This window comes from Mastacembelus armatus, chromosome 21, assembly GCF_900324485.2.
Source record: "Mastacembelus armatus chromosome 21, fMasArm1.2, whole genome shotgun sequence".
NCBI lineage: Eukaryota > Metazoa > Chordata > Actinopteri > Synbranchiformes > Mastacembelidae > Mastacembelus > Mastacembelus armatus.
This window is the reverse complement of record NC_046653.1, coordinates 19,313,473-19,338,601: the sequence shown is the minus strand read 5'-3', so window position 1 is coordinate 19,338,601 and position 25,129 is coordinate 19,313,473. Positions and strand designations below refer to the sequence as shown.

At 39.0% G+C, this 25,129-nt stretch overlaps 4 protein-coding genes across 7 annotated transcripts; all 4 read right to left on the bottom strand.

Moving 5' to 3' along the window:
• Window positions 1–44: 44 nt before the first annotated feature.
• p2ry8 (P2Y receptor family member 8) lies at window positions 45–4,492 on the bottom strand. 3 transcript variants are annotated; one of them, XM_026296185.1, is made up of 5 exons: window positions 4,470–4,492; window positions 4,058–4,218; window positions 3,805–3,896; window positions 2,305–2,624; window positions 45–2,015 (listed from the first exon to the last, which is right to left on the bottom strand). In XM_026296185.1, exons 3-5 carry the CDS (start codon window positions 3,856–3,858, stop codon window positions 1,316–1,318), a joined length of 1,074 nt encoding a protein of 357 aa, XP_026151970.1. In that variant the 5' UTR covers window positions 3,859–3,896; window positions 4,058–4,218; window positions 4,470–4,492; the 3' UTR covers window positions 45–1,315. The 3 variants fall into 3 exon arrangements, with proteins under 3 accessions (XP_026151970.1, XP_026151971.1, XP_026151972.1); XM_026296186.1 differs by lacking the exon at window positions 3,805–3,896 and adding an exon at window positions 3,897–3,977 and having other exon boundaries at window positions 4,470–4,488; XM_026296187.1 differs by lacking the exon at window positions 3,805–3,896 and having other exon boundaries at window positions 4,470–4,490.
• A 1,217-nt stretch (window positions 4,493–5,709) lies between these two features.
• upf3a (UPF3A regulator of nonsense mediated mRNA decay) lies at window positions 5,710–9,649 on the bottom strand. Of its 2 annotated transcripts, none has more exons than XM_026295750.1 (10): window positions 9,488–9,649; window positions 8,381–8,487; window positions 8,176–8,282; window positions 7,885–7,983; window positions 7,649–7,759; window positions 7,483–7,538; window positions 7,228–7,386; window positions 7,010–7,143; window positions 6,408–6,708; window positions 5,710–6,208 (listed from the first exon to the last, which is right to left on the bottom strand). In XM_026295750.1, the coding sequence occupies exons 1-10, from the start codon at window positions 9,626–9,628 to the stop codon at window positions 6,020–6,022; spliced, it is 1,404 nt and encodes a 467-aa protein (XP_026151535.1). In that variant the 5' UTR covers window positions 9,629–9,649; the 3' UTR covers window positions 5,710–6,019. The 2 variants fall into 2 exon arrangements, with proteins under 2 accessions (XP_026151535.1, XP_026151537.1); XM_026295752.1 differs by having other exon boundaries at window positions 6,420–6,708.
• Window positions 9,650–13,736: 4,087 nt separating this feature from the next.
• Window positions 13,737–21,595, bottom strand: cdc16 (cell division cycle 16 homolog (S. cerevisiae)). The gene is made up of 18 exons (XM_026296373.2): window positions 21,398–21,595; window positions 21,188–21,242; window positions 20,562–20,659; window positions 20,405–20,443; window positions 20,156–20,296; window positions 19,311–19,470; window positions 19,090–19,184; window positions 18,557–18,690; window positions 18,263–18,342; window positions 18,123–18,172; window positions 17,969–18,042; window positions 17,741–17,866; window positions 17,119–17,271; window positions 16,484–16,547; window positions 16,302–16,363; window positions 15,926–16,061; window positions 15,561–15,651; window positions 13,737–15,447 (listed from the first exon to the last, which is right to left on the bottom strand). The coding sequence occupies exons 1-18, from the start codon at window positions 21,443–21,445 to the stop codon at window positions 15,194–15,196; spliced, it is 1,860 nt and encodes a 619-aa protein (XP_026152158.1). The 5' UTR covers window positions 21,446–21,595; the 3' UTR covers window positions 13,737–15,193.
• A 184-nt stretch (window positions 21,596–21,779) lies between these two features.
• On the bottom strand, window positions 21,780–23,730 carry cfap97d2 (CFAP97 domain containing 2). The gene is made up of 6 exons (XM_026296028.1): window positions 23,590–23,730; window positions 23,379–23,481; window positions 23,140–23,220; window positions 22,770–22,888; window positions 22,425–22,611; window positions 21,780–22,277 (listed from the first exon to the last, which is right to left on the bottom strand). The coding sequence occupies exons 2-6, from the start codon at window positions 23,478–23,480 to the stop codon at window positions 21,975–21,977; spliced, it is 792 nt and encodes a 263-aa protein (XP_026151813.1). The 5' UTR covers window position 23,481; window positions 23,590–23,730; the 3' UTR covers window positions 21,780–21,974.
• Between the last annotated feature and the right edge of the window lie 1,399 nt (window positions 23,731–25,129).

Below are 25,129 nucleotides of genomic sequence, written 5' to 3'. Positions count from 1 at the left end.
TGGTACAAATAAAAGTAAAATAATAATAAACAGTAGGCTACAGAGACATGTAAGAAGAAAATGTAATGATACAAATAAAAGTAAAATAATAAACAGTAGGGTGCAGAGACATGTACAGAGAAAATTTAATGATACAAATAACAAAGGTGAAATAATAATAATAATAATCATAGTAGGCTACAGAGACATGTAAGAAGAAAATGTAATGATACAAATAAAAGTAAAATAATAATAATCACAGTAGGCTACAGAGACATGTAACAAGAACATTTAATGATACAAATAAAAGTAAAATAATAAACAGTAGGGTGCAGAGACATGTACAGAGAAACTTTAATGATACAAATAACAAAGGTGAAATAATAATAATAATCATAGTAGGCTACAGAGACATGTAATGAGAAAATGTTACAAATGTTAAAATGCTGTTAAAAGCATAATAATATATATAATACTTACTTAAAAATACATTACAAACTTGTGCATGCTACATATCTGAATAGCTATTAAGACCAGGAGGGCTGGTTTGGTGCTGGGCACGGAACCGGACCCTCTCTTAATGTTGTGGCTGAGAAGAGGATGTTGTTTAAAAGCCTCTATATACTGAACAGTCCCTTCCACTCTCTGCACACTGTACTGGCTGAACAGAGAAACACATTCAGCCAGACACTAATCACTGTGAAATGCACCACTGAACATCACAGGAGATCCTTTATTCCAGTGGTCATCAAACTGTACAACCCCTCCACCTTCTGCTAAGAGATAATACTGGTGTCACTTTAATTTTGGTACCTTATTTATTTACTTATTTCTACAATGTCATGTTAATATCCTGCTAGGTGCACTCACTTGCTTCTCATTTCTCACTATTCTTAGTTACCATTTACATTTGTATATTTTTCACATTTGTATTTTATAACTATTGTCTACATTTATATATTATATTTCTTCTATTTACTTTATTCTTAGAATTGAGAGCAACTGCAAAAGCAAGCCATTTCCCTTTCAAATCAATCAATTTGTATAAATCTTAAAATGACGCACGTAGCAAAAACAAAGACTGATATTGGCAGCGATCATATTTTTCCATGGTGCATGTAAAAAGCTGAAGCGAAATAATTTTGAAATTTGTACCAAGATAAGATGTTGTAAGAGCTTGACACACTCAGGGTAATCCTTGACAAACTTTTTTTTTTCACTTCCTTTCATACATTTCTCACTCTCTTTTCTTCTAAGTTCATTCCTTCTTGATAGTCTGTGGTGTTCTTTGCATCTACAACACTTTGCTGTGTTCTCTCTCCTAGCATTCAACCACCTAGGGCGCTGTGTACAAGCTTTCTTTATGCTCCAGCTTCATCAAGTCTGCACTACTTAGGGTTTGCAGATTTATTATCTGTCTCAGCTTTTGTCTGAAATCCTTGCAAGCAAAGTAATAAATGAATGGATCAAGGCAGCTATTTAAGCAGCTGAAACAGAGAGACAGTTTGTAGGCCATGTAAACCGACTTCTGATAAAACAGCCTCAGCACAGTGTGAATCAACAAGAGGATGTTGTTGGGTGCAAAGCAGAGAGTGAAAACCAGGAGAACAATGAAGGCCAGACGTATAGCTCTGTGTTTCTGGGCTGTCTTAGAATCTCTGGTCAGTTTGAGTATGACACTGACATAACAAAATGTTGTAACACAGAAAGGGAATAGGAAGAGGACGAACACCATGCTGAAGAGAAAGGCTGCCCATGCGGTTTTGTCTGGGAGCATGTCTTTTTTCAGCATGTCAAAGCATGTAGTAATTCCAAGTTCAGGAATGTCAAAGGTCAGGTCTGTGGTCATCAGTGGGTACAGAACACTCAGGACCACAGCCCACATAAAGAGGCAGCTGACCACAGCAATCGTTTTCCTCTCTCTGGTCTCTCTGAAGAGCATGGGCCTGACAATGCCCAGGTAGCGGTCAATACCAATGGCCATCATGGTCAGGATGGAACAGTACATATTGGTGTAGAAGATGAGGGTCATAAAACTGTAGGTGAATCCATAGAAGAGAGTGTTTCATTTATCACTAATTATAGCAAAATGATCATTTGAGACAAAATTTATAGTTTGTAAATAAGAATATTGATTCCACACAGATATTCATATGGTCAGCTTAGGTTAACATAAAGTCTTGAAATGGAGAAACAGCCAGCCTTAGGCAAATGTAATATATTTTATCTGTCTGCTGCTCTAAATCTCAGTAATTAGCATGTTGTGGCTTGTTGGTTTAATCTGTACTAAGTGCATCAACATCATTCTCCTGCCATAAAGAATACCTGCACATGTGTTTTCCCATTTTCCAGTTGTATCCTTGGAGCTGGTAGGCAATCTGAAAGGGCAGGGCAGTGCCGATGGCCAGGTCGGTGAGGGTAAGATTTATCATGAAGATAATGGAGGGAGTCTTGGGCGAGGTACGAAAGAGGAGGAGCCACATGGAAAGCCCATTTCCTACCAGGTTAATGGCAGTGACAAACATATAGATGACAGAAATGATGATGCTGGTGTTTACATCCTTAAACAAGGACAGGGTTGCGTTGTCTAGTTTGAAGATGCTGGAATTCCCGGTCATGATTGGATGGGAATCACCTCTCATCACCTGAGTATAGGGAGATAAGTAAAATGTCATGAAATGTGTGGAAAAGTGTTTATTTTTAGTCCAAAATACTAGTGGAAATAAAACAACATTCTGCACATCTTTATTACATCATTGTTTCATAATATGTTAAATAAAAAATATCTAATTGTAAATCATATACAACAAAAAAAAAAAATCTTAGACCTTAAATGAAGTGATGTGTATGTAATTTAAATGTTTTTCTTTGCTTGTGTGGAAAATTGATTGATCTCAAGGTGTGAAAGTTGCTATCGCCTTATTTTCACAGGTTCTTTTTATTCAGTGTTGTTTGCATGCAAGGAGCACATGTTCTGGGTGGAGTTTTCACACAGGAAAAGGACATGCTTGATTTGTGGTGAAGTGTGCCAACTGTCACTTTGAGTAGCTCATATGCAATTAGCACAACACATGTGACAGCGGTTTGGGAGCAGGCTCACAAATGGCTAATCAAAGTGTAGCAGGCTTAAACTAAAGGGTAAAACCAAACTACATTTTAGTTCAGTGCCATGAGAAAGTTTAACCTTCAGTACAGACAGGGATAAAAAACCCTTTCTTTCACACGTGGTGAGCATATTGTATAATGGTGAAGGGGAACTACCACAAACAAGTGAACTCAACATACATTCGTCATTGTCTTTGTAATTTTTGCTGGAAGTTATGCGGTGGAAAGTACAGTATTACTACAACAGCGATTTCCACCGTAAGCATAATCACCCTCGCTATGACACTCTCCTGGTATCACAGAAAAACACATCTAAACACTAATAATGGGAAAAAACAAACTGATATTTATTTTGGAGGGTTTTCAATGTGCATATTTCTTTTCTTTTTCTTTGTTTATTTTTTTCCTCTTTCCACTATAATGACAGCAAATGTTTCTTTAAACAATTAACATTTGATGTCTTAAACGTGCACTTTACCTGTTCGCTCAGTGTACAGTATCCTAATGTAATGGATCGAAGTTTGATGTTTAGTGCTTTGTATTTTTGTGGCAAAAAGCAAAATAAAAATAGTCTAAAAAAAACTGTATATACTGTGATATAGGTCTAGCTTCAAGTTTCTCCTTTGACTTATAAAATCAAGTCTTTGAGTACATTTAAATTGTTTAATTTTGACCAATGATAAGTTAACAGTACACATTAACATATGAAAATATACTCACACAAAAAGTAAAACAGTAGGCAGTTGACATGTGGCACCGCAATTCCAAACACATTCCAAATAAACTTACTCATAAGTAAATTGGGAACTTACCTATAAGAACACGGGGGGAAACAAAGCGAGATGCAGGTTAGCATGTGTCAGTTGCAGATGGTGGCACAGATATTGTGACTGCTGAGGAAATGGTGTTTGAACTTGTAACAGTGCCAGAAAAACACAAAGGAAATGGATCATGTGACAAATGTTCATCCTACCGACTGCAGAAAGAGTCACACAGTAGACTGGGTCTTGGACAGTCAGTCTTCTTAAGTCCTACACATGTCTAATACTCCCCACGTGCTAACATCATAACACAGGTCCACTCGTCCTGATTATCTGGATGGTTGACTACTTCTTCACCATGTGCTTCATGTCTCTGCACGTAATGTGAATATGGGGAAATTGAACAGTGCAGGGTAAATTACACATCTCTTCCAATGAGTATTTTGGGAATTCCTGAAGTATCAAAGGCTTTTACTTTCACTTTTAATCAAAATGTCATCACTGCTGTGATTGAAATAGTAGACCACATGAGTATAACCCATTCACAAATGAGCAATTTAAAAAACACAAAATAACCCAGTAAGAAAACATCAATTATCTTAACTCATTTGCAGTTATACTCACACACGTGCTGCATCAAAGTATTGTTCAACTGTGAAAAGAGAAGAGAAAATATCAGCTCTGATGACAAGCTTTCTTGCTTGCTTCCTGTTGCATATGGCAGTTCTGCTTTAACTGGGCAACATGTCAGACACAAGATTATTTTGATGATTGCACCAGAAACCAATGAATTTGAATTTCTTGAAATTAATTTTCCAAGTAAAGAACATCAACACCATCATACCATCTGCCTTTTCTTATTACTATGATATCAGCTAACATTTGCAAGGTGGAAAAATGTTGAGTTAATGTTTTTTAGCCTCAACTAATCTACTGTCAGTAACCCTAACAAGCAGGCCTGAATACTAACCCAATCATACCTTGATAACTGAGTCATATCTTCCAACTGTAAATGTGTAGCACTGGCAGTGCTGCCTCACCCAAATTGACAAACTATCACAATGACTGAAACACTGTTCAGTATCTTATAATGGCAAAAGAGCTTTATTCTTTATTTTATTTATTTTTTACCACTTATGGAAAAAAAATAAGATCTATGACAGTGTCCACTGTTGTTAAATAGACCACATCACTTTCTCAATATTTGTGTATTTTTCATTTAAATCACTTTTACATCACTTTCTCAATATTTGTGTATTTTTCATTTAATTTGATTGGCAGAATTAATAGAAAACCATGCACACAGGATAGAAAAATGAATTGTTCCTATTGGTGTCAATTTGACATTTTATTTATATGAAATAGTTTATAGAAATGTAGAGAATGTGTTCTTCCTGGCTCACAGGTAATCGTCCACTAAGCTTTACTTGCAAAGAGCTCTCGGTTGTATGACACTTTAGAATAATATGGACCAACTGCAATAACACAAAAATGAGGAAAAAGCAGTAAAACATATTGACACTGTCCTCTTAGTCAATAAAATCTCTTTCGCTCAAACACACAACTTTGCAACAAACACACAAAGTTACACACAGAATTTCTGCTGTAAACTTTTCTATATCCATTGTCAGTAAGCTCAACTTACATTATATTTTATTTGAATAAAATCTATAGGATCATTAAAAACATCCAGGCAGAGTCTAGAAACGTTTAGTAACTGGTTGGTGGTTTCAACAGCAAAATGTGATGAAAAGAACTGCTTCAAAAAAAAAAAAAAAAGGCATTGGGCTCCCTCAAGTGAGAGAGCTTTGATGAAACTAAAACTACCTAGCAGGAAGCAATTTCAAAACATGAGACAAAAATATCCACCTGTGCATCTTTACTTTGACTGCGTGGCATTACATGTACCAAAATAACTCAGAAAATTAACTTGGACTATCACAAAGGGACTTACTATTGTTTGCCACTGTGCTCAATATGTATAAGTTTGTTTGTTGTTAACTCTTTAGCATGTTCATGCTCCAGCAAAACAAAATCTAGATCAACATTTAACACTCTGTTATTACACCTTTACACCATTAGCGGATGTAGCTTTTGAAGTGATTTCTGCAATCCTATCACCACTGAGCTGAGATGAATGACTTATTTGCATTTCCTCTGAACATCCACACTGCTCACTGCTCATCTTTGCTTTTCTCAAACCCCTTGTCCAGCCCTGTCGCCATGGTGACAACCTCATAACAGTGCTCTGTTCCAGGTTCAGGTGAGTGGCCCACAGGGATGCAGTCATAGCCTTTGCCTGCTGAGCTCATTCGTTTGCGGTTGCGTGCACCTGGCTGATAGAGCTGCATGGCTGGACGGTCCTGCAGGGACAGGAGAGCGAGGACATGGGAGACACATGCAGCACCAATCTGAATATCCATACTCATGATGTGAATACACTGAGAAAAACTCTCAGAGCTGGTAATTACCAAATACACAACAGAAGTACATGTCAATCAACAGTCAGTCTAATATTAACAAAGCAATTAGTCGTGACCTACCCCCCCATCTCATGCTCACCTTCTCGCTCACCTTGTTTCGGAGGCGTTCCTTCCTATTACCCAGGTCCTCCCTGTCATCCTTTCCTAGTTTGTCTCCACTGTCAGGACAGTAAGTGTAACCATGATGGTGCCCCTCTTTCTTGGCTCGGTCCTGGCTGTAGCCCTTCCCCCATTTGGTCTCATCTTTGCGGCGCATAAACTTGTCAAACTCATAATGGTGTCGCTGTCGTTTCCGTTCTTCATCTTTTCCACGATGATCTTTCTCTCTCTGCCTGCGGCCATGCTGCTCTCTCTGCTCCTTGTCACTGTCGGGCTGACCCCTAGTGGGTAGAGAGCAGATTACAGAGGCATTAGACAATATTTACAATGGGATAGTTGCTATTATGAAGACTCCTTGTATTTTTTTTTTTTTTTTTTTTGCAGTAAAAAAGTTTTTTTCTAAAATTGGGATCACTAGTGACTTGTTGACCCTGTATATACCAAAACCTACTGACGACTGAAACAGAAAAGTGCCAAGTTACTGTGAAAGATTTCACAATACCCCCGTGACTCTGGTTAAGGAATAAGATATAGTAGTATAGATAATATAGATAATGGATGGATGGATTTCACAATCCTTACTTTTCTTTAGGATCCTTTGACTTAATTTGTCCTCCAGCTTTCTCCCATTTTCCTCTGTCTGTCTCCCCAGTGTCACTTTTGTCCTTTATTCGGTCTGAATCCACTTTGTCATCTCTGTCACTCTTCTTCAGGAGCTAAATACACAAACACAAGAAAGCTCTATAACTCTATGCTTTTGTACCTAAATGTATAAAAACTATTTTTTTCCACCTAGTTACCTTGATTTTGATGTCTTTATCAGACAATTTCTTCTGCTTCTCTGCCTCTTTGCGTTTGCGTCTCTCCTCCTCTCGACGCTTTCGCTTTTCCTCCTCCCTGAGCCTTTTCTTTTCAAGCTCTCTTCTTCTCCTCTCCTCTCTCTTTTCCTCTCTTATTCTCTGTGCAAAAAGTGTTGCACATACAGTAACAATTAGCTTCTCAATTTTAAAAGTAATGTGTGGTTAATATCATTTATTTTCTTTTTTGTGTCTTACTTGTTTCTCAATTTTCTTATTTTTGATGTATTCCAACAGGGGTGTTGTTCGCTTGGCTAAAATCGAGAGAGAAAGGAAAAGCAGAAAGAAGCAATCAGATATTAAATCACTTATATGCATCTGAATCTTGAAAATGAAGATGTTTCACCTACATACAGTACTGTACCTATAAGCTCTCTGGTCTTAGCTTCTATCTCCCCCAGCAAAGTTTCAGGATTGGCCACAGACTTCTCCTCATCACAGGAGTAATTTTCCAAAAACCGCTTATATTCTGGGTCTGATAGGGTTTCAGGGCAAAGATGAATACAAATCACAGGAAAATATGTTTGGACATCAAAAATACTACATGTATTCTACGTCATGTGGTATTGCAATGATAGCTCAAGCTGAGTATTTCAGTACCGTCTTCAATGCTCCCAGCTTTGGCATCTTTCTTTTTTAGCTTCTTCTTTGAAATTTTCTGGAAGGGAGCGAACTCTACCACCGCAGGATACTCTTGGCCTGAGTGATTATTGAAGTAAAACACACACCAGCTATCAAACAGCCACCTCTATGTTCATAAAATTCAGCTTGTTCCTGTAAAGCAAACATGTTTTTGTTTGCATTTAATATAAGAGAAGAGGTTGCGCTGTTTGTTCACCTTCATGGCACCATACTGGAAACAAAGTAAAACTAAACAAAACGAAGAAATACCCTTGTTGTCAATGAAGACGTAGCCATCAAACCGGTCTCTGAACAGCAGGATATCTTCGGGGTTTTTAAAATTGATATATGCTCGGGAGAACAGGTGAGGATAAAGACTGTGGAGGCAGACAAAAAGAAAGAAGCAGCAGTCACAAAGAGTTTCATAAGAGGGAAAGGGTAATGCATCATAAGGTCAAAAGCAGATAAACCATACCTTTGATCTGCAGGGAAGAACTCAAAATAGTCATAAGATGGCAGTGGACTGAGCTGCTCTTCTAGTTGCTCCTTCGACAGGTTCGGTGGAAGCCTTCGGATCACCACCTGTAATGAATCATTTACTTATTTATCTCCTGTCCAGCAAGTGGGGGATGTAATTACATATTTCTGCAAGGAGGATGGTTCTGCTTTTAGCCACCACGTTATTTAAATGTTGTTCTTTCATGATTTGACCGTAACTCAAATTAGATAGAAGAAAGCTCTTTTTAAATATCTCAATTACCATCTGCACAGGAACAATCAGGGTTACCTGGTGTATAAATCAGGTAACAGACTTTTATCATCAACTGAAATACATGGTCTGAGAAAATATAAATATTGTCGTCTGGAGCTCTCTGGGAGCCTAAAAAACAAGAACAACCCTAACAGTGACCTCTGACTTGCATGGCTGTGGGCTTCAGGCAGTATATTTCAGTTTTAACAGAATGCTTGAAGGACAATAGCGTTTACCTGCCAGGACGGTTGTGGGGAGAGACAGTACTGAGCTGCACAATATGAGAAATATAAGCCACAAATTGAAGTCCTGACATTTTGGCCTCATTCCTCTTTTTTTCTCATGTTCTCATGTTTCTCATGAATCCCTTAATGTGACTCAAATAACACAGTGTGTTTGTGTAACATCTAAATTAACCAGACAAACATTTCAATGGCACCTCGTTAAACTTGGGACAGGATTACGTCATCTGTGAGTTACCCCATTAGAAGAACAACACATGGTTTAATTGAAACCATTAAAAAAAGACGCAGCATTATTAGGAATCACATGACACTCCGCACATGCAGGGCATGTTTGAAACCAGAAACGACGCAGAAACATGGACTCTATTAGACTCACTTTTGATCATATTTAGTAACCACTGTGTAATACATGGCCTTAAACAACTGCAAACGTCGTTTAAAAACCGAATCATCTGTCATATCAAATAAATTCAGGACACTGACGCGGCTACAGTCGCTGTCCGCGGTGCTGAAACGCTCCCGCCTCCATGTCTGTTTTCCACGCAGCGTAAACAATGCGACACATCGCAAGTACGCGGCTCCGTACCTTCGTAAAAACCTCTTTCTTCTCTTCTTTCTGCTTGGGGTTACCAGGAATGTTTTCTTGCTCTCTCGGAATATCCCTAAACTGTATCTCTACGACGCTTTTGTCCTTGCCCGCAGTCATTTGGTCCTTTTCAGACCTCATTTCTCTCCATCTCCCTCTCAAAGCCCGTTGTCAGTCTGTACTCGCGAGACTACCGTAACATCGCGAGAGAGATTAAGAAAACCTGTGCATGCGGTTATGAGCAGATATGATTTCTGGCTTTCATCTGTCACGGTACTGCATTAAAAACAAAGCTGTGCCTTTGCTTTTCTGCTGAATTCTGACCGTGGGGCATTTGTTTAACTCTTGGAACAAAATGAAAAGATTTAGTCAATTAACGGCGCATTAATGTGTAAATTACATCATATTAGAAAAGTATGGCACATTGTAATGAGTTCTTATAGGAAAAGACAAACGCTGAATGTTTCCCCCTGGGGATCAAACCGTATTAACGTGAACATGATTTACTTTGTATTATCATATGAATCTGTAAGATAAATGTTTGTCCTGAGTTGTGGTGGAACAGGAGTCTTAAAGTAGGTTTTCTTATGAGAAAGTGGAAACAAGCAGAGTAGAAGTATCTTAAATTTGCATTTAACCACAGTGTAATGCAAATTACTATAAACCACCATTTAAAACATTTTGCAAATATTTGTATTTTAAACAAAATGTACAAACTGTGACGCATAGAAGACTTTAAAACATCACTAAATCATCGCCCCGCTGTATTTCAAAGAGCCTAAATCAGAGATGAGTAGTTTATTTGGAGTGTGTGTGTGTATTAGGAGTACACAGCTGCAGTGTATCCTCTCCCATAACGTACTACAGTTTTACATTAAAGCAGTCAGGTATTAAACAGTCGTGGCTCCACCCAAAATGCACACTGGAGCAGGTTACGTGGTCCCGCAGTCCTCGGTTTCCAGGTGCCGGTCCGGAGTCCGGCTGGGTGGCTTCATGCTGCACTGGTCCACACAGGAGGAGCCGCCGGGTGTGACGCCGCCCGCACGGGACGACTGGCTCACGGACCGCCCGTGGACATCTCGGCAGGGAACTGGGGAGTGAATGGAAATACTCAGAACGGTGCACAGATCTGGTTTTAATCAGTCTCATTCTGACCTTGTTAAAATAAAATGAACCTGCTCCACCCAAACACACTCATACAGGTATGAGATATTAAAAAACCATCGATCTGAATCCATGAAGACGTAACTGTTTACTCACCGCTGAGGAAAGTTTGCCTGCTGGTCTCCCCACACAGCTGAGGTCCCTCCGGTGTTGACCTCCTGAGGCTGGGAACAAAAGTGGAGCAGGTGTCCAGGTCCCGACAGACCCTGTCCTGTGTGTAGATGACGGCAGACTTAGACGGAGTGCAGCCCATGTCTCCCGGGGCTTCTACAGCCGCTCTCCATGGAGAAAAACGGTCCCGGAGGGTAAAGAAGGATGGAAAGGCTGGAAGTGGCCTGGGAGCGGCAGAGAAACGATGGAGAGGAGCTCCGTGTTTTAATTTGAGGCGGGGAGACCTCACTCCTCCCCTGAACCGGAATATGACATTTAAGAGGAAGGTCTGCGCTCCAGACCGCTGCACACAGGCAATACATCATTTACAGTGGAGGCTCTATAGTCAAGTCAGGGAGCTCGGTCTGACACTTGGAGAGAAATGAATACAAAAATACACTCACCTTTGAAAGCAAATTTATTAAACTAAATCACCATTTTATTGAAGAGAAAAAAGGATAAACATTTAACAGCGTGATTAATGTAACATTGACTAATTATAGGACATGCTCTGTTCACCTTTTCAACTCCTACATACATGATGTCACACAGTAACGAGCCAATATAAATGATGTTTACACCTTCAATGTCTTTGACAATATTCATCTAATACAGACACGGTCCACATTAGCAAACCATGTTCAATAACAGCACCTGTTAACTGAAGTTCAGCCCACACTCTAATGTTACTGTGTCAAATATTGAACTGGTACATTTAGCACTAATCAGTTCTTCAGTCATTGCTGTCATCACTAAACAGAAGACTTAAATACAATCAAACACTGTCCAGCAGCTTCAGTAGAGTCGTCTGAATCATCTCGCTGCCTCCCAACAACAGGAACAGGCCTGGCTGGTACCACGTCGACCGAGACGTAAGTATGAAACCGCCCGACATATCCCTGACGTAGCCACGTAACTTGGCAGAGAGACGACCCAGACTGAACTCTGAGGTGCAACCAACATTATATTTGTATCTAAATTTGGGTGGTGATGATCAACAGAACAACTACAGTTAAAGCTACAAAATAAAGCGGCTCCTGTTTTGGAGAATCCCAGTTAATGTGATAAATTCCAATACCTTCCTGATCTCTTCATTTACTGATGGAGGCAGTCAAGCAACTTCAAGAATTCACAAATTTACGCTTTTAAAAATGTCAGTACAGGTACTGCAGACGGATTATAAATGTTCTCTTAGAACATTATCCATGGGCTGAATAATCACAAGACAATTAACTAACAACAACACAATCAATCAAATCTTGACTAAAGTGATGTTTCACTTCATTCAAGCCATTAATCACTCAAAGGTTTAAAAAAAGATCAAAGCCCAAACAGAAAAAATAAGCTATAGTCACAGTATGAGACAAGGAAAAGGGTTTAGAGCCTGTCTCAAAACAATATGGGACAGACAGAACCAAACCCAGGACCATCACGTTCTTAACTAGTTACCCTTAAGCTGTGTATGTGAATCTATAGTCAACTAGCTGAGGAGCATGGAGATGGTCAGACATTAGTAACCAGACTCCTCAGCACATTGGTTATAAAACAGATGTCAGAATTAAACACTGGTCATCACAGATTTATAGAAAACAAACGACCACTGTGCTGCAGCCATTTTAAAAAGAAAAACCACAGTCTGACTTATGTTTCTCTCATGTTCCTGTTTTCAAACACCTGTGAGGCAACATAAAGGGATCTGCTCTAAATTTAGCAAAAAGGCCAAACCACTAGTCACATGTCAGTCACGGGTGGCTGCAATATCAGTGACATAACAAGGTGCCTGTATTAATATGCACAGGCTCACATTTCTACTCCTGCCTCATCCAGCCCTTATGGTGGGCTGCACCTACAGGAACCTAAACCAGGACAGCAGCTGTCTGTGGCACATCTGAAACACCCTGTGCACCAACATCTTCTTTCTCTGCAGTAACTCACTGACTTCATGGTCAAACTGTGTCCCGCCACAGGTATTAACTGACACGTGACTAACCGTCACCCACCTTTCCACATCAGTTTACTGGGATCTTACGTATCCAGACGTAATCGACGCCGTGTCTGATGTTCGTCCGACTTCCAGGAAGCAGATTTGCTTTTAAGCCCATAGGTCGTGGACCTCTGTTCCGCCATGCAGCCACGCCTACACGGCCTGTTGTGCGTGTGTGGGAGTAACGCACCTGTTCAGGTATAAGACGATGCGTTAAAACACGACAGAAGGACCACACAAACAAAGTGTGCAGTCCTGACGGAAATGCTCGGCACCTCATCTTTCTTTGAGAGACTCTGTGGGTCAGTCTTCCTGCAGACCAGCGCTGCATTCAGGTGAATAACGTTGTTTTAACCGCTTGGTAAGAGTCTGTGACGGCTCAGCAAACACCTGGACAAGCTGCCGCTCAGAATTTAAAAGGCTGTGATCGACGGCCACGCCCACTCCACAAGCTCCTGACTGGTGATTGGCTCACTGGTCTTTATAGGTCATTTCCTCATGGGCACCTATAATCACATTATTAATGCATTTAAAGGATCGGAAAAGGTTTAAACGTGGGAGAACCAGCGCAGATGAGGGTGAAGAGAAAGTGAAATTGAAAAATTTCATTTTTAAATTTTTTTTATTTAGGCCTATTTTTTTAAATTTATTTTTTACATTTGCTGCACATATTCATTTAATGTGGCTGTATATGTGCATCAAAATAGGCAAAATATGACGAAGATCCACTGCTATAATCGTCCAGACCTCATAGAAACGTAAAATGCTGAGTATATTTAATTACATTAGGAAATGTATTTTTTATTTGCTTTAAATCAGTTTGTATTACGTGTAGAAATATATGTGACCATATGCAGCAATATCCTAAATTTTAAAATAATGTCACAAGAAATGTGAAAAATATAGTTAACTGAGGCAAATCAATGAAATATTTGGGTCTGACTCAGACTGGGGAAAAAAAAACAGCTGAAAATATTTAATATTTTCATATAACAATCTATATAATCAATATTATACATGTACTGTACATTTGGGACAATGTTGTATGAGGCTATGCTTTTTGAGTAGGGTATGCATAACTATCTCTTCACAGCATGAACACAGAGTCTTAACTTATATCTTTACAGGACATAAGCCCATGTAAGAAATGTATCTTTACCGCCATAAGAGTTTCTTCATAGGTAACACCTGTATCTGTCAGTTTACACAGAAATACATGAACTGGATTAACGAGAATCTAGACCTGTAACTGACCCGAAAAGGAGTTTAAGGATAAATCTAGAAAGATCTGTTCTGGTTAGACTGGGTGACACCGTTTGCAAACACTGTTTGCTCTCAACAAGAAGGTTCTGGGTTTGAATCCAGTTTGAACCTGGGGTCTGTCAGTATTCCATATTTCCATGTCCTCCCTGTGTGTAGAAGTTGTAGGTATTTACTAATACATCTATATAATATATTATATATTTTCTCTGTTATCTGTTTTCTTCCTCTTCCTGTTTTTTTCTTTTTCCACTCCCAGCAGGATAACTCCTCTTCATTTTCTGAGAATGTTTTTGTTAAACCTGATGGTTTACACAGAACTGTGCACACAGCATGGCACTTGTAACTGGAGTGAGGTGGGCCCCCCTTAGAAAGGTCAGGTCTCCTACTGTCATTAAAAGCTTCGCACATTGCCATTGTTTTAGTTTAAAGCTGGTCAGCCTGACCTGCAATGGGGAGATCATTTTAAAACATACAAATAGAGTTAAGTACTTTGTAGGTAGAAAACCAAATTAAAAGTACTGCAACTTTACTGCCATAACATTTGTTCTGTGATTCAAAGAATCTACCAAGTAACCAAGAACACAGATATGGTGAATGTTTTAAATATAAACACATGGTTTATTGTAGAAATCATTAAGAATTGTTTTCACCAAAGTGTCTTGTATTTTGCTGGCTCTTTATTCAAGGTGAAAATCCACAGGTTCACCAACACAGAGTCCTTCTTTAGGCATCAATATGTCACTCTAGTCTCTTTGAAGGTGAAGTGTGCATCTGTGTTTGCTCTTTAGACAAGTGTCAGGTTCACATGTTTGCAGTGTCTCCAGGACTAACCCAAGGTCCAATGATAAACCAAGTACTGGACCACTTAACCAAGGCAAGTGTTAATTCCCCTCTGAAAGTGCAAAAATTATAATGTACAGCACTTGCTGTGTGCTAATTCATCCACACTTCTACCCATGTTCATAATGTTCACAATGGCATCGTCTGTTTTGCCACTTACAGAAACAAGCTTATCTAATGCACAAGACAGGGAATCCACAGGAAACCTTTGGTGGAGGGCAGGTGCCAAGGTTTTGGTTTGAATGTTGTCCTTGGGTTTGGATATGTGTACCTATGACAACCTGTTGCTACAGCGGTGCACATGATCACGTGCTGGTGTCTGACAGGGTGTCCAACATCACATCACTCTCGTACATATCGCACTCCAGGGTTAAAGAGAGCCGGAGAGGCGCCTCAAGCATCATCTTGTCTTGGTTCGACAGCGGCGTTTCCAAGGATGTGACGTTACTTTCTTCTAATCTCGGTGTAGCCAGAAGGTCACCAGGCTCTGATGTGTTCAACATCTTCATCAGTGCTGGAGTGTTCAAGTTACCTCGCACCTTGTCATTAATGTCTGTGCCTTAGTGGAAACAGATGAACTGATGAATAAATACTCTATTTAGCAAACCCAAGATATACAATTCTAATAAATCTTTGCTGTTTTTTCAAAAATAAAACTGCAGTATATCATACCTATATAGGCATCTGTGTCACCAATATACATCTCAATACAGTGGCCAAGCATTGTGACAGAGAAGGTATCATCCCTTTTTAGTCCAAGTGCCTGTCACAGAAAGAAAACAATTCCAAGTCTTTATTAAAGAAAAAAAAAAACCAAACAGGTATGTGTTGGCAAAAAGAAAATACATATAAATCAATACATATGTTAGACATATGTTTTTATCTCCATTCCTCAATTTTATTGTAGCACTAGTATATTTTTTAGCTTGTTTCTAGTGACAGCTACCGTTCAGCGCTCCACTTTGTGAAAGGTTCTTACCAGATACTCGCCACCAAAATGAATGAGATGCACAAAAGCTGAAGGAAAATGACTTTACCGTGTGAAAGTAGTCGATGGCACTCTCAAAGTCGCCCATGAGGCTGTGCACATATCCTATGGCAGCGTAGGTGGAGGCATGCTGGGGGATTAACACCAGTGCTTGACGGTGGTATTCCAGAGCCTGCTCATACTTTCTACAGAATGAAACATAATGTACAAAGTCAAATTATAGTGTGTACTCCAACCTTCTTTGATCACTCACTTGAGAAAAACTCATCCTCTCTTTCTTTACTATATGTGTTTACTGAACGACAATCACTAAATTCATGATGTAATTTAGAAGAAAGGCAGAGCTGCAAGTGCAAGATACTGTGGCTATTCGAGGCTAAGTCAGTGAACAGACAATTATACATTAAAATCGACCTAATACTTACTTAAGTTTCCGACACACATGACCTAAGTTATTCAGTAAAGGCTCCCATTTGTCCACAGTTACCTTAAATTTAAAAAGGAAAGTAGCAAAAAGCATACATAAGTCATTGTTACAGACACAGTCATGTTTTCATAGCATACATCACTATAATATATTTTAACAATTAAATAAATGAGCTTTTACCTCATTCCCTATGGCTTTGATCTTCTCCATGGCATCAAGAAACAGCCGCTCTGCAGTCTTCCAGCTGAAATAAAAAACAGCACTTCTTAATATTTTATATAACAGAACACATTTCAATATGTGCATCCTCATCAGTCAGTGGCTACAGTTCCAGCTCATTCCTACATTTGGTTGTTATAGATCACAGTACATCGTTTCTTGTAAACTTTCCTGGCCCTAAAGAGTCACTACCAGAGTTACAGAAAAAAAACACACATTTTGCAAATGTTTTTAAATATGATGTGACAAAGTATTTGAGATATCTGTCTGAGATTTTTGCTGCTACTTCAGTGTAATACAGGGGAATGGAATTTTTGTTTGTGGCACATAGATAAATTACACTTCACACAACTGGATGACAACACGACTCATGGGCTGTTTAATCACCAGAAAGTAGTTCCAATAAAAATAGTTTACAGCTACAGTCAGTTATATGGCTGGTACATGCAGTTCATATTTTGAAGTAGTCCTCTGAGTCAATTTTTAACAAATATCACTACTGTGTGCCAGCATCTGTTTGTGCTGCCAAACACATTTATACTACCTTTGTCAAAATAGAGTCCTAAGTGTTTTGTGTTTGTTGTTGCATGACTCACTCTCCATTTTGAAAAGCAACCACTGCCACCTCGTGTATGACAAATGGGTCCTCTGGAGCAATACTAAGAGCCTGGCTGAAGAAACGTTCTGCTAGCTTGGAGTTGTTGGTCAGACCGTACTCCAGGCCAATGTAGAGCATTGGTAAGTGACACCTGAACAGAAAGACAAACTGACAAACTAAACATTGACAGAAGTAGCAACATTTAGTTTCATCTGTAAACTACAAACAGCACTGATAATTAGATAAGTATAAGGCTGAACAACAGCTGCCTGTATGGCTGGGGGACATATTTAACCTAGAGTACTTTTCAATCACAGATAGTAAATGCTTTAACATGTCATTCTGATTAGTGTGTCCAGCAAAACAATCAAAGTATAATTTGTGTGTCACAGTAGTGTCACTGTGAAGCTCTACTGACTAATAGTTGTACTTACAGAAACTCCTCCTCAGCATAAAAAAATCTCACACGTAATTATAACTGTCCAAAAGACATTAGATATAAGATATGAGTTTTTATCTACTGAAGTACCATTCAATGATTTTCTCATAAAACCAATAACAATACATTTATGAAAATATATGGAGTTGAGAAATCCAAGACATGTCAGTCATGTACCTACCCTTTCATCAGCTGGGCAGCTGTGAAGTAGGCAGCCATGGCTTGGTCATGCTCACTCTCCACCGCAAATGAATGGCCATAGGCAATCCATGCAGGCCCATATGTCCTCTCAAGGGTGGTGGCTTTGCTATAACAGATATACAACCCAATTTGTACAACTGAACCCAATATAAATGGACTACAATGTTGCATGAAACATGTACTTCCTTTTGAATCTGCAAATACATACCTAAGATATCGCCGAGCATGTTCGTTTTTATGGCCAACCATGAGGTAGTAGCACCCGACGGAAAACCAGGATACCTGGTAACAAATTTTTAATCAGGTACTAAAATAATGGAAATTGCATAAACAGAGCAAGGTGATACAATCACAACACTTACTGGGTTGTTGGGATATAAGTCGACAAGCTTGTGCGAGAGGTAAAACAATTCTGCAGGAAACCAGAGAAAATTTAACCACTGAACCAAGCACAGGTAAAGCAATCAAACTAATGCATGCATCAGTAAGATATTTATTTTACCATTTGCTTTTCCAAGCTCCACTAGAGTTCCTATATGGACAGGTAAACAGTTGGCATGGAATGGGTCTTTAACCATCACCCTGAAATACAAAAACAAAGCAGTATTAAATGGTTTCACTAGCTTTTGCATACTGACACTATATTTTCATAGCATGTGATCTAAAATAATTCACACAATTCAGAATATACTTTGCAGTATATGATGTGGCTTCTTATATTTTTTGTAATTATTAGCAAAATAATTCAACATGCAGAAATTATCAACAAACAAAGATGAAAACTGAATATACATACATTGATGTGAGTTTATAGCACATCTTGAAATCACAGTTATAATAATGTCTCTCAGCAAGAGACACCACTACATCCAAGTTGTCCTGAAGACCATTGACCATCTCCGGCACCACCAAATCACTGGGCTTGTTATACTGCAGAAGGAGGAAGAAGAAGACAGATGGTGTGTGTTAATGCAGGTGCATGCAAGGTGGGTGCAGGGTTTAAGTAGGAGTAGGTGGGAAAAACGAAAGAGCATGAAAAAGACACAGAGAAGAGTGATGAAAAACAGATTAGATTATCAAACTGACATTTGCCTTTCAATTAATATTAACTGTATACAAATGAAAGGGCATAGCTTTTTCTCTCTCTTTTAGCTCAAATTAAAGAATAAGGCAGGACAGTGAACAAATTTTAAAAAATCTAACAAAAGAATATTTACACCAAGAGCAATTGTGTGTTTAATTCCTGTGTTTTAAAGCATGTTTAACAACAGACTAATAACATTGTGTCTATGGTACAGAGTTTAAAAACTAAATGCAGAGCTTTCCTACCTTCTTTAACTTATTCTCAAAAAGGAAGTGTAACAGTTCCTCCTCTTCCTCAGTGCACTGTTGACTCAGAGGAAGGGAGTCAAGAAATTCTTTCTCTATTGAAAAATGAGTAGTGTTAGAAATAGGCCACCATTACAAAAGTTACTGAAATGATAAGTAAAGGAACATATCACTAGAAAATTAGAAGATCATTGCACATCATCACCACAGATCAGCCTCACCTTCCTGAGCAGTCAACATGTGGTGGGATGTTAAAAGGTCAAAGGCTTCAAAGCAGTACACATCCAGTTTCAAGGCCTCTTTGTAGCTGGACGTGGCCAATGGTCTGTTGTCCATGGCATCATAGATCTTGCCCCGCAGGAGGCAGATGGAGCTTTTGATCTGAAATATTTAAGAGGAGGAAAGAGAACAGAACGAAGAGGGGAGAAGTCAGATTTAAAGGACATTATTCATATGTAATATGACATATTCTATCCAAAATATTCATAAAACATAAGTAGCAATGTGAAAGAACTCATATCTTTGACACATACGATATGTTACATACATGTATGAACAGTTTAAAACAGTTATATACAATGAAAAGAAGTACGATGTGTAGCAATTTCTTTAAGAAACATTACTAATGTTGGAAATGTTGAAAAAGCTAAAATAAAATAGAAACTTTCTATAGGGATTGCACATGTGGCACTGCATTGAAAGATACTGAGAATCTTAGCTTTTCCCTATATTATAAATCAGAATGTGAGCTTAAAAATTTGAATGGCAGAGATTGTTAGCGTGGACTGGAACTGCACGTGGCTTAAAGGTTGAGACAATAAAAGAACTCTTATTGTAACAGCACAGATATATGTTTGCATTTAACAACATTAAACAGTTTAAAAAGTTGAATGAGGATTCGTTTTGGACAGGCTGTGTCAAAGCAACATTACATAACAATGCTGAGTATTAAGACTAGATCCTCCAAGGTTTTCTAATAAAAATTAGACAGTCCAAAACTGATAATCAGAGTGCTCACATAAACTGTAATCAATACAATTCTGTGGCTGCCCAGACCGAGACTTACAGAGGCGGGGGACATGTCCCAGTCCTTAGATGACTCTGGCGTCCCGATATCTTCCTTTCCGCTCCTGTCCAGCAGCTTCTTACTAGCTGGCTCCTCTGCATCCAGAATATCCAAGGCCTGCTGGAACTCTTTGGCAGCATACTTAAATAAAAACAAACAAATAAAAGCATGACCACTACGTGACATCCTGTAATCTACTACCATATAGAAGAGGGTTTAAAACAGTAACTGTGATTTGACCTTACTCACATGGCACCTAGCAGCAAGATACTGACAAGCTCCATACAACTGTGTGGGAGAAAGCAAGCGTTACAGATCGGTTTCATTGATGTTAACACATGACAAATCATTACACAAAGCACCCACACAAACACATCCTCAGTCCCACATAAAGTGTGATTTTTACCTTGTCAAGTTTTCGTGAGCGGAGGGCATGGGAGGCTCTGTGGTACTGTGAGGTCAAGTAAAGGCACTGAGCTAGCCAGTAAATATCCTGGGGATCCTCTGTTGGCCAAAAACACACACACAGTCCCCAGCTTGTTCAAAGCTTCAAAGCGTTTATTGCCATATGCACAGTCAGGAAAACATGTTTCCCTGTACAATGAAAATCTTTCTTTGCTGTGCACAGTGAATGTCAAACATAGGTAGCAATAACAGGCATAAATAAGTATAGGCACTATGTACACAAGGAAATGAAACTATAACAATGAAGAATCAGAAATATAGACTATGGACAAATGTAGTGCAAAATAAATGTGCGACATTTGCTTATGTGCAAAAGTAACAGATGTGCAAATTGAATAAAAAACCACAAGTGGTAACAAAATAGCAACACCACAGTAATAATGTGTCGTTAGTCACAGTCATCGCTGACAAGCTACTGGTAACACCACTTGTTTCCTATGAAACAATAACATCCAGAACATGAACAGGACCGTAATATCCCCGCTGTAAAACCCCAGTAAGTCGCTGTAAGTTCAGATGACAGGTTGGTAAGTGAGCTGGCTATCGTCAGTCACAACGTGAACTCACCATGAGAAAGAGACGCTATCTTGTCGGCCCAAAACAGAGCACTCTGATACTGTTGCTGTGAACACAAACAAAGCGCAGTCGTTAGTTTTTGCTGTTGTTGTGTGTCTGGCTGCGTCGGCGACAGTTTTAACTTCAACTAGGAAGGTTTGTATTGACGCCTCGCTAGCTAGCGTTAGCTAGCGACACAGACAAACAAGAGACAATTCCTACCTGGTCAATGTATTGCCGCACTCGCTTTCTGAGTCTGTCGAGATTCATTTTGATTTTCTAACAGTTGACGCTATGACTATCAAAAGTGGGTCATTCTTAAGGACATAAAAAACTCAATGCTAATTCGTGCTAGCTTGCTAGCTGCGTAAAATCAAATCCGCGGTTTCGCTCTGCAGCGACTGTTCTGCTAAATTGTTCCGTAAGGAAACTCATACTGGGTGGAAGGTTCCACTTTAACTCACATTGCTACACTCAGGCAGTGCGGCTTATTCGCACTGCCTGAGTGTAGCTGTGAAATAGTTTTATATCTGTAAAAAATATGTATACACATTTATTTGGTTACTCTATTTATTCATTGACGTTGTTGTATTACAAAGGGTTATTTAGTATTCTGTTTGTGAGGTGTTATGATCATTAAATTATACAACCACACAAAGTACTGCTGCTGGTCTGTTTTAGTCTGAACCAGTACTAAGGATCACATAGCTGCCCTGAAATAAATCTACATTTTCAAATATAACTGATACAACAGGGCATTTTATCCTTCCTCCGTGCTCATGGCTTCTTGTTTGTGTGTTTATGTGCTGGACATTTCGGATCCATCAGCAACAAAGGACGTCTCAGCAGAATCAGGGTATTTATCTGTTGTCAGTAGAGCTGGGCCAGAGGAACCAGAGTTTTCAGGAGTATCTGGTGAGATGGATTTCTCTGGTGCATTTGGTTCAGGGAAAGGTTGTACATTTGCGTTCTGCTGTGTCTCTGTTTCTGAAACCTCTTTCTTGCTGGTTTCTCTTGTCTTTACATTCTCTTCACATTCTGTTTTGTTCCTTGCAGAGCCTAGTGTGGTTGCACTGGTGCTCTTCTTGCTGGGTTTTTCTTTCTAGTAGTGACACATAAAGTGAAATCTTCATTATGGTATACAATAAAGAAAATAATATAGTTTAGTGTTTGATTGTAATTCTAATGTCACAGTATATATTTTGTGAAAAATGCATTGATTGTGCTCATTGTATAAATAAATAATAACCTTTTGCTGAATTGCTGTTCCTTGTGGGTAACGTGCAATGCTGTCCATCAGCTTAAGAGTTTTGACCCAGTCCTCATGCCAGCTCCTCACATTATAGTGTGGCCTGCACAGGCTCAGACGGAACAGGATCATCTGATTCTCCTTGGTAATACGGAGCAACTCCAGTTGTCGCTTCTCCTTCCAAAGGCTACAGTAAAAAATAAAGTGAAGCTGTACAGCGTGCTTTTTTGCTTCAAGGGCCACCCTGTTTTTTGGCACCACAACTTGCTGCTTGATTTTAAATAAGCACCTTTCCTGACTCTGATGGCTCTGCCACTGTGAATACAAAGTGAAACTTTAACTAACCTTTTTCTGTCATAGTGATTCCTGTTGTCAACTCCTCCAGCTGTCTTCATTATATGTGATATTTTCTCCATAAGGATGGCATTTTCCCTTTGAATTTTCATTGTCCACTCCTCTTCAAGCTTAATGCAATGAAATATCATAAGTCAGAAAATATGTATTAACATGGGAGGGAAGGCCTGAAAAGACAGGTTTGTAATCATTCCAATATGTTTTTATTGTATTTCGATCACTGCAGATTAAATTTTACTCTATTTTATGCTGAATTGTAGTTAGAATTTACTTTTCACATTTGAAACTGGTTGTAAAACATCTACTGCCATCCTATGGACATGTAGTGATTTGAGTTGAAAGCATGAGAGATGAGAGAAACCTTCTGTTTCTTCATGTTGAGAACCAGGTGTCCATAAGTTCGAGGTGGAGTCATGTTTATTGTTGGTGTAGCTGACTTCACCTGGGAGATGAAAATAAACAAAACATACAACTTTGACTCATACAGTAGACAGCAATAATAAATAAAAAACCTGAGGTCAAGATGAGGAATCTGAGATAGTAATAACAAATGGGAGGAAAAGCTATTAATCCAAAGGCCAAATATATGTTGCCCCTAACCTTTCTCCTGTGTAAATCGTATGAAGCCTTGTCCCATTTCTGCTGAAGATATTTGTTTCCAGTGGGAAGCAGGGGTTGATATGCTCGATGCTCCATCGCCATCCTGTAAAAACAAAACATTAAACATAGTTACATCTACAGCCACAAGAAAAAGAATCACACATTTTTAATGATGTATCACTTTGCACAGAAGAGCCTTAAGACCACAAACCCAGTCCCTCAGGTGTCTCAGGCTCTTCCCCCACAGTCTTTGGCTGTCCCGGTGTGTCAATAGCACAACTCTTCATCTGCCTAAGAGCATGTTCACGCTTAAAACGGTCCAGGTTGACTGGAGCTCAGAGACGGCGGTCTGTTTTCTGCCAGTCATACATGGTTGCCATGACAGCAGCTGGAGCGCATGGAGATGAATGAATGGTTTCAAACGATGGGCTTGTTTAGCAAGTACCACACAAAGAAACGCACACAAGCATGGAGATGGGGTAATTAGTGAGGAGACTGTGAAGAGAGCGACTATAAAATGAGCTGCTCTGTGAAGACACCGTTCCTCACAGTTCAAAGCTGAAAATGAACTGGAATACAAGCTGAGTTTTAAACTGTTACTCAAACCTGGAGAGAAAATGAAAAAGTCATACTAATTTCTGGACGGTAACCAGATTTTCTGTTTGAGTCGAAGTTCAGGAAATGAACATTCAAAAAAATGTACAGTAATTACATTTAACAAAAACTCGAAATTATTGAATCATTGAGGTCAAAAGCGACTGTGTTTTCCTGCAGCCTTGGTAACAGTTACTTGGAAACTTACATCTGAGCAACTTAAACAAACACACAGTGCAAACACAGTTTATACAGAAGACACCCACATGAAATCTGCTGTCATAAACGACACTCTAGCTTGATGCCTGTTCATGAACAAATCAGCATAGAAATTTAAGAAAATTCTTAAAAACCAATACACAAATGACATACTATTGTATATCACTGTGTGACATCATGTTCAAATATACAGTATCATATCTCTTAAATAATACAACACAGAAGAAGCTCATCATTAAATGTTTGTTGGCTCCATCCCACTGAGATGATGAGCATCTACATTACAACAGTTCCCCCTACTGACTAAAAGTGGCTATGACTGGTGAGATCTCTACTATAAGTAATTCAAACCCCAGACACACACTTTCTCATGAAACTGTAATAGATCAAACTGCATCAGAAGATTATTTAACCCTTTTAATGCTACATAATAAACTGTAAATTTAGCGTTCACGTTTTAAAAGGACTGGAAAAGAATCCCAACATTAATATTACCAACATATGTGAAACCTGAGTAACCAACACACACAACCTAAAACATACAGGCAAATAATTCCACTTTATTCCATTTATGTGTGTACTGCATAGTAATGCAGTTGTGTGCAGTGTTGTTGTAAGGCTGTCACAGCAAAGGGTGATTTTTCATGTCTGACATTTCTTCACAGATTCTCTCACAGGCCCATTAATTGTTCCCCCCATCTCAGTCATGTGTCAGTCTGTAGAAAGATCCCTCGTGAATGACTTATTGGCAGTAGAACATTTCCCGTCCAATTTGTTAGTTTGTTGGATAAGAATAGATGTGCTGATGGGACAGATGGCAGATGGGATGATGAAATTGAGACTGAGTCTATTCCTTTTTGTTTTGGTGTTTCCTTTGTCCATAGGCTTCAATATGGATACTCTAAATATCATATCCAATTGAAAATGGATTCTGTAAT

What these genes read in the sequence shown, in the direction of transcription:
- p2ry8 (XM_026296185.1), bottom strand. Translation starts at nt 3,858, where the DNA reads ATGTGTTTGGAATTGCGGTGCCACATGTCAACTGCCTACTGTTTTACT. An exon ending in CCTACTGTTTTACTTTTTGT is followed by an intron (nt 2,625 to 3,804) that starts GTGAGTATATTT and finishes CCCTATACTCAG; the next exon opens with GTGATGAGAGGTGATTCCCA. An exon ending in ATGGGAAAACACATGTGCAG is followed by an intron (nt 2,016 to 2,304) that starts GTATTCTTTATG and finishes ATTCACCTACAG; the next exon opens with TTTTATGACCCTCATCTTCT.
- upf3a (XM_026295750.1), bottom strand. Translation starts at nt 9,628, where the DNA reads ATGAGGTCTGAAAAGGACCAAATGACTGCGGGCAAGGACAAAAGCGTC. An exon ending in ATAAAGACATCAAAATCAAG is followed by an intron (nt 7,144 to 7,227) that starts GTAACTAGGTGG and finishes TTGTGTATTTAG; the next exon opens with CTCCTGAAGAAGAGTGACAG. An exon ending in GAAACAAGGTGAGCGAGAAG is followed by an intron (nt 6,209 to 6,407) that starts GTGAGCATGAGA and finishes CTGTCCCTGCAG; the next exon opens with GACCGTCCAGCCATGCAGCT.
- cdc16 (XM_026296373.2), bottom strand. Translation starts at nt 21,445, where the DNA reads ATGAATCTCGACAGACTCAGAAAGCGAGTGCGGCAATACATTGACCAG. An exon ending in TGCGGCAATACATTGACCAG is followed by an intron (nt 21,243 to 21,397) that starts GTAGGAATTGTC and finishes TTGTGTTCACAG; the next exon opens with CAACAGTATCAGAGTGCTCT. An exon ending in GGAGCTTGGAAAAGCAAATG is followed by an intron (nt 18,173 to 18,262) that starts GTAAAATAAATA and finishes GGTTTCCTGCAG; the next exon opens with AATTGTTTTACCTCTCGCAC.
- cfap97d2 (XM_026296028.1), bottom strand. Translation starts at nt 23,480, where the DNA reads ATGGCGATGGAGCATCGAGCATATCAACCCCTGCTTCCCACTGGAAAC. An exon ending in ACGATTTACACAGGAGAAAG is followed by an intron (nt 23,221 to 23,378) that starts GTTAGGGGCAAC and finishes TTCATCTCCCAG; the next exon opens with GTGAAGTCAGCTACACCAAC. An exon ending in GAACAGCAATTCAGCAAAAG is followed by an intron (nt 22,278 to 22,424) that starts GTTATTATTTAT and finishes TGTCACTACTAG; the next exon opens with AAAGAAAAACCCAGCAAGAA.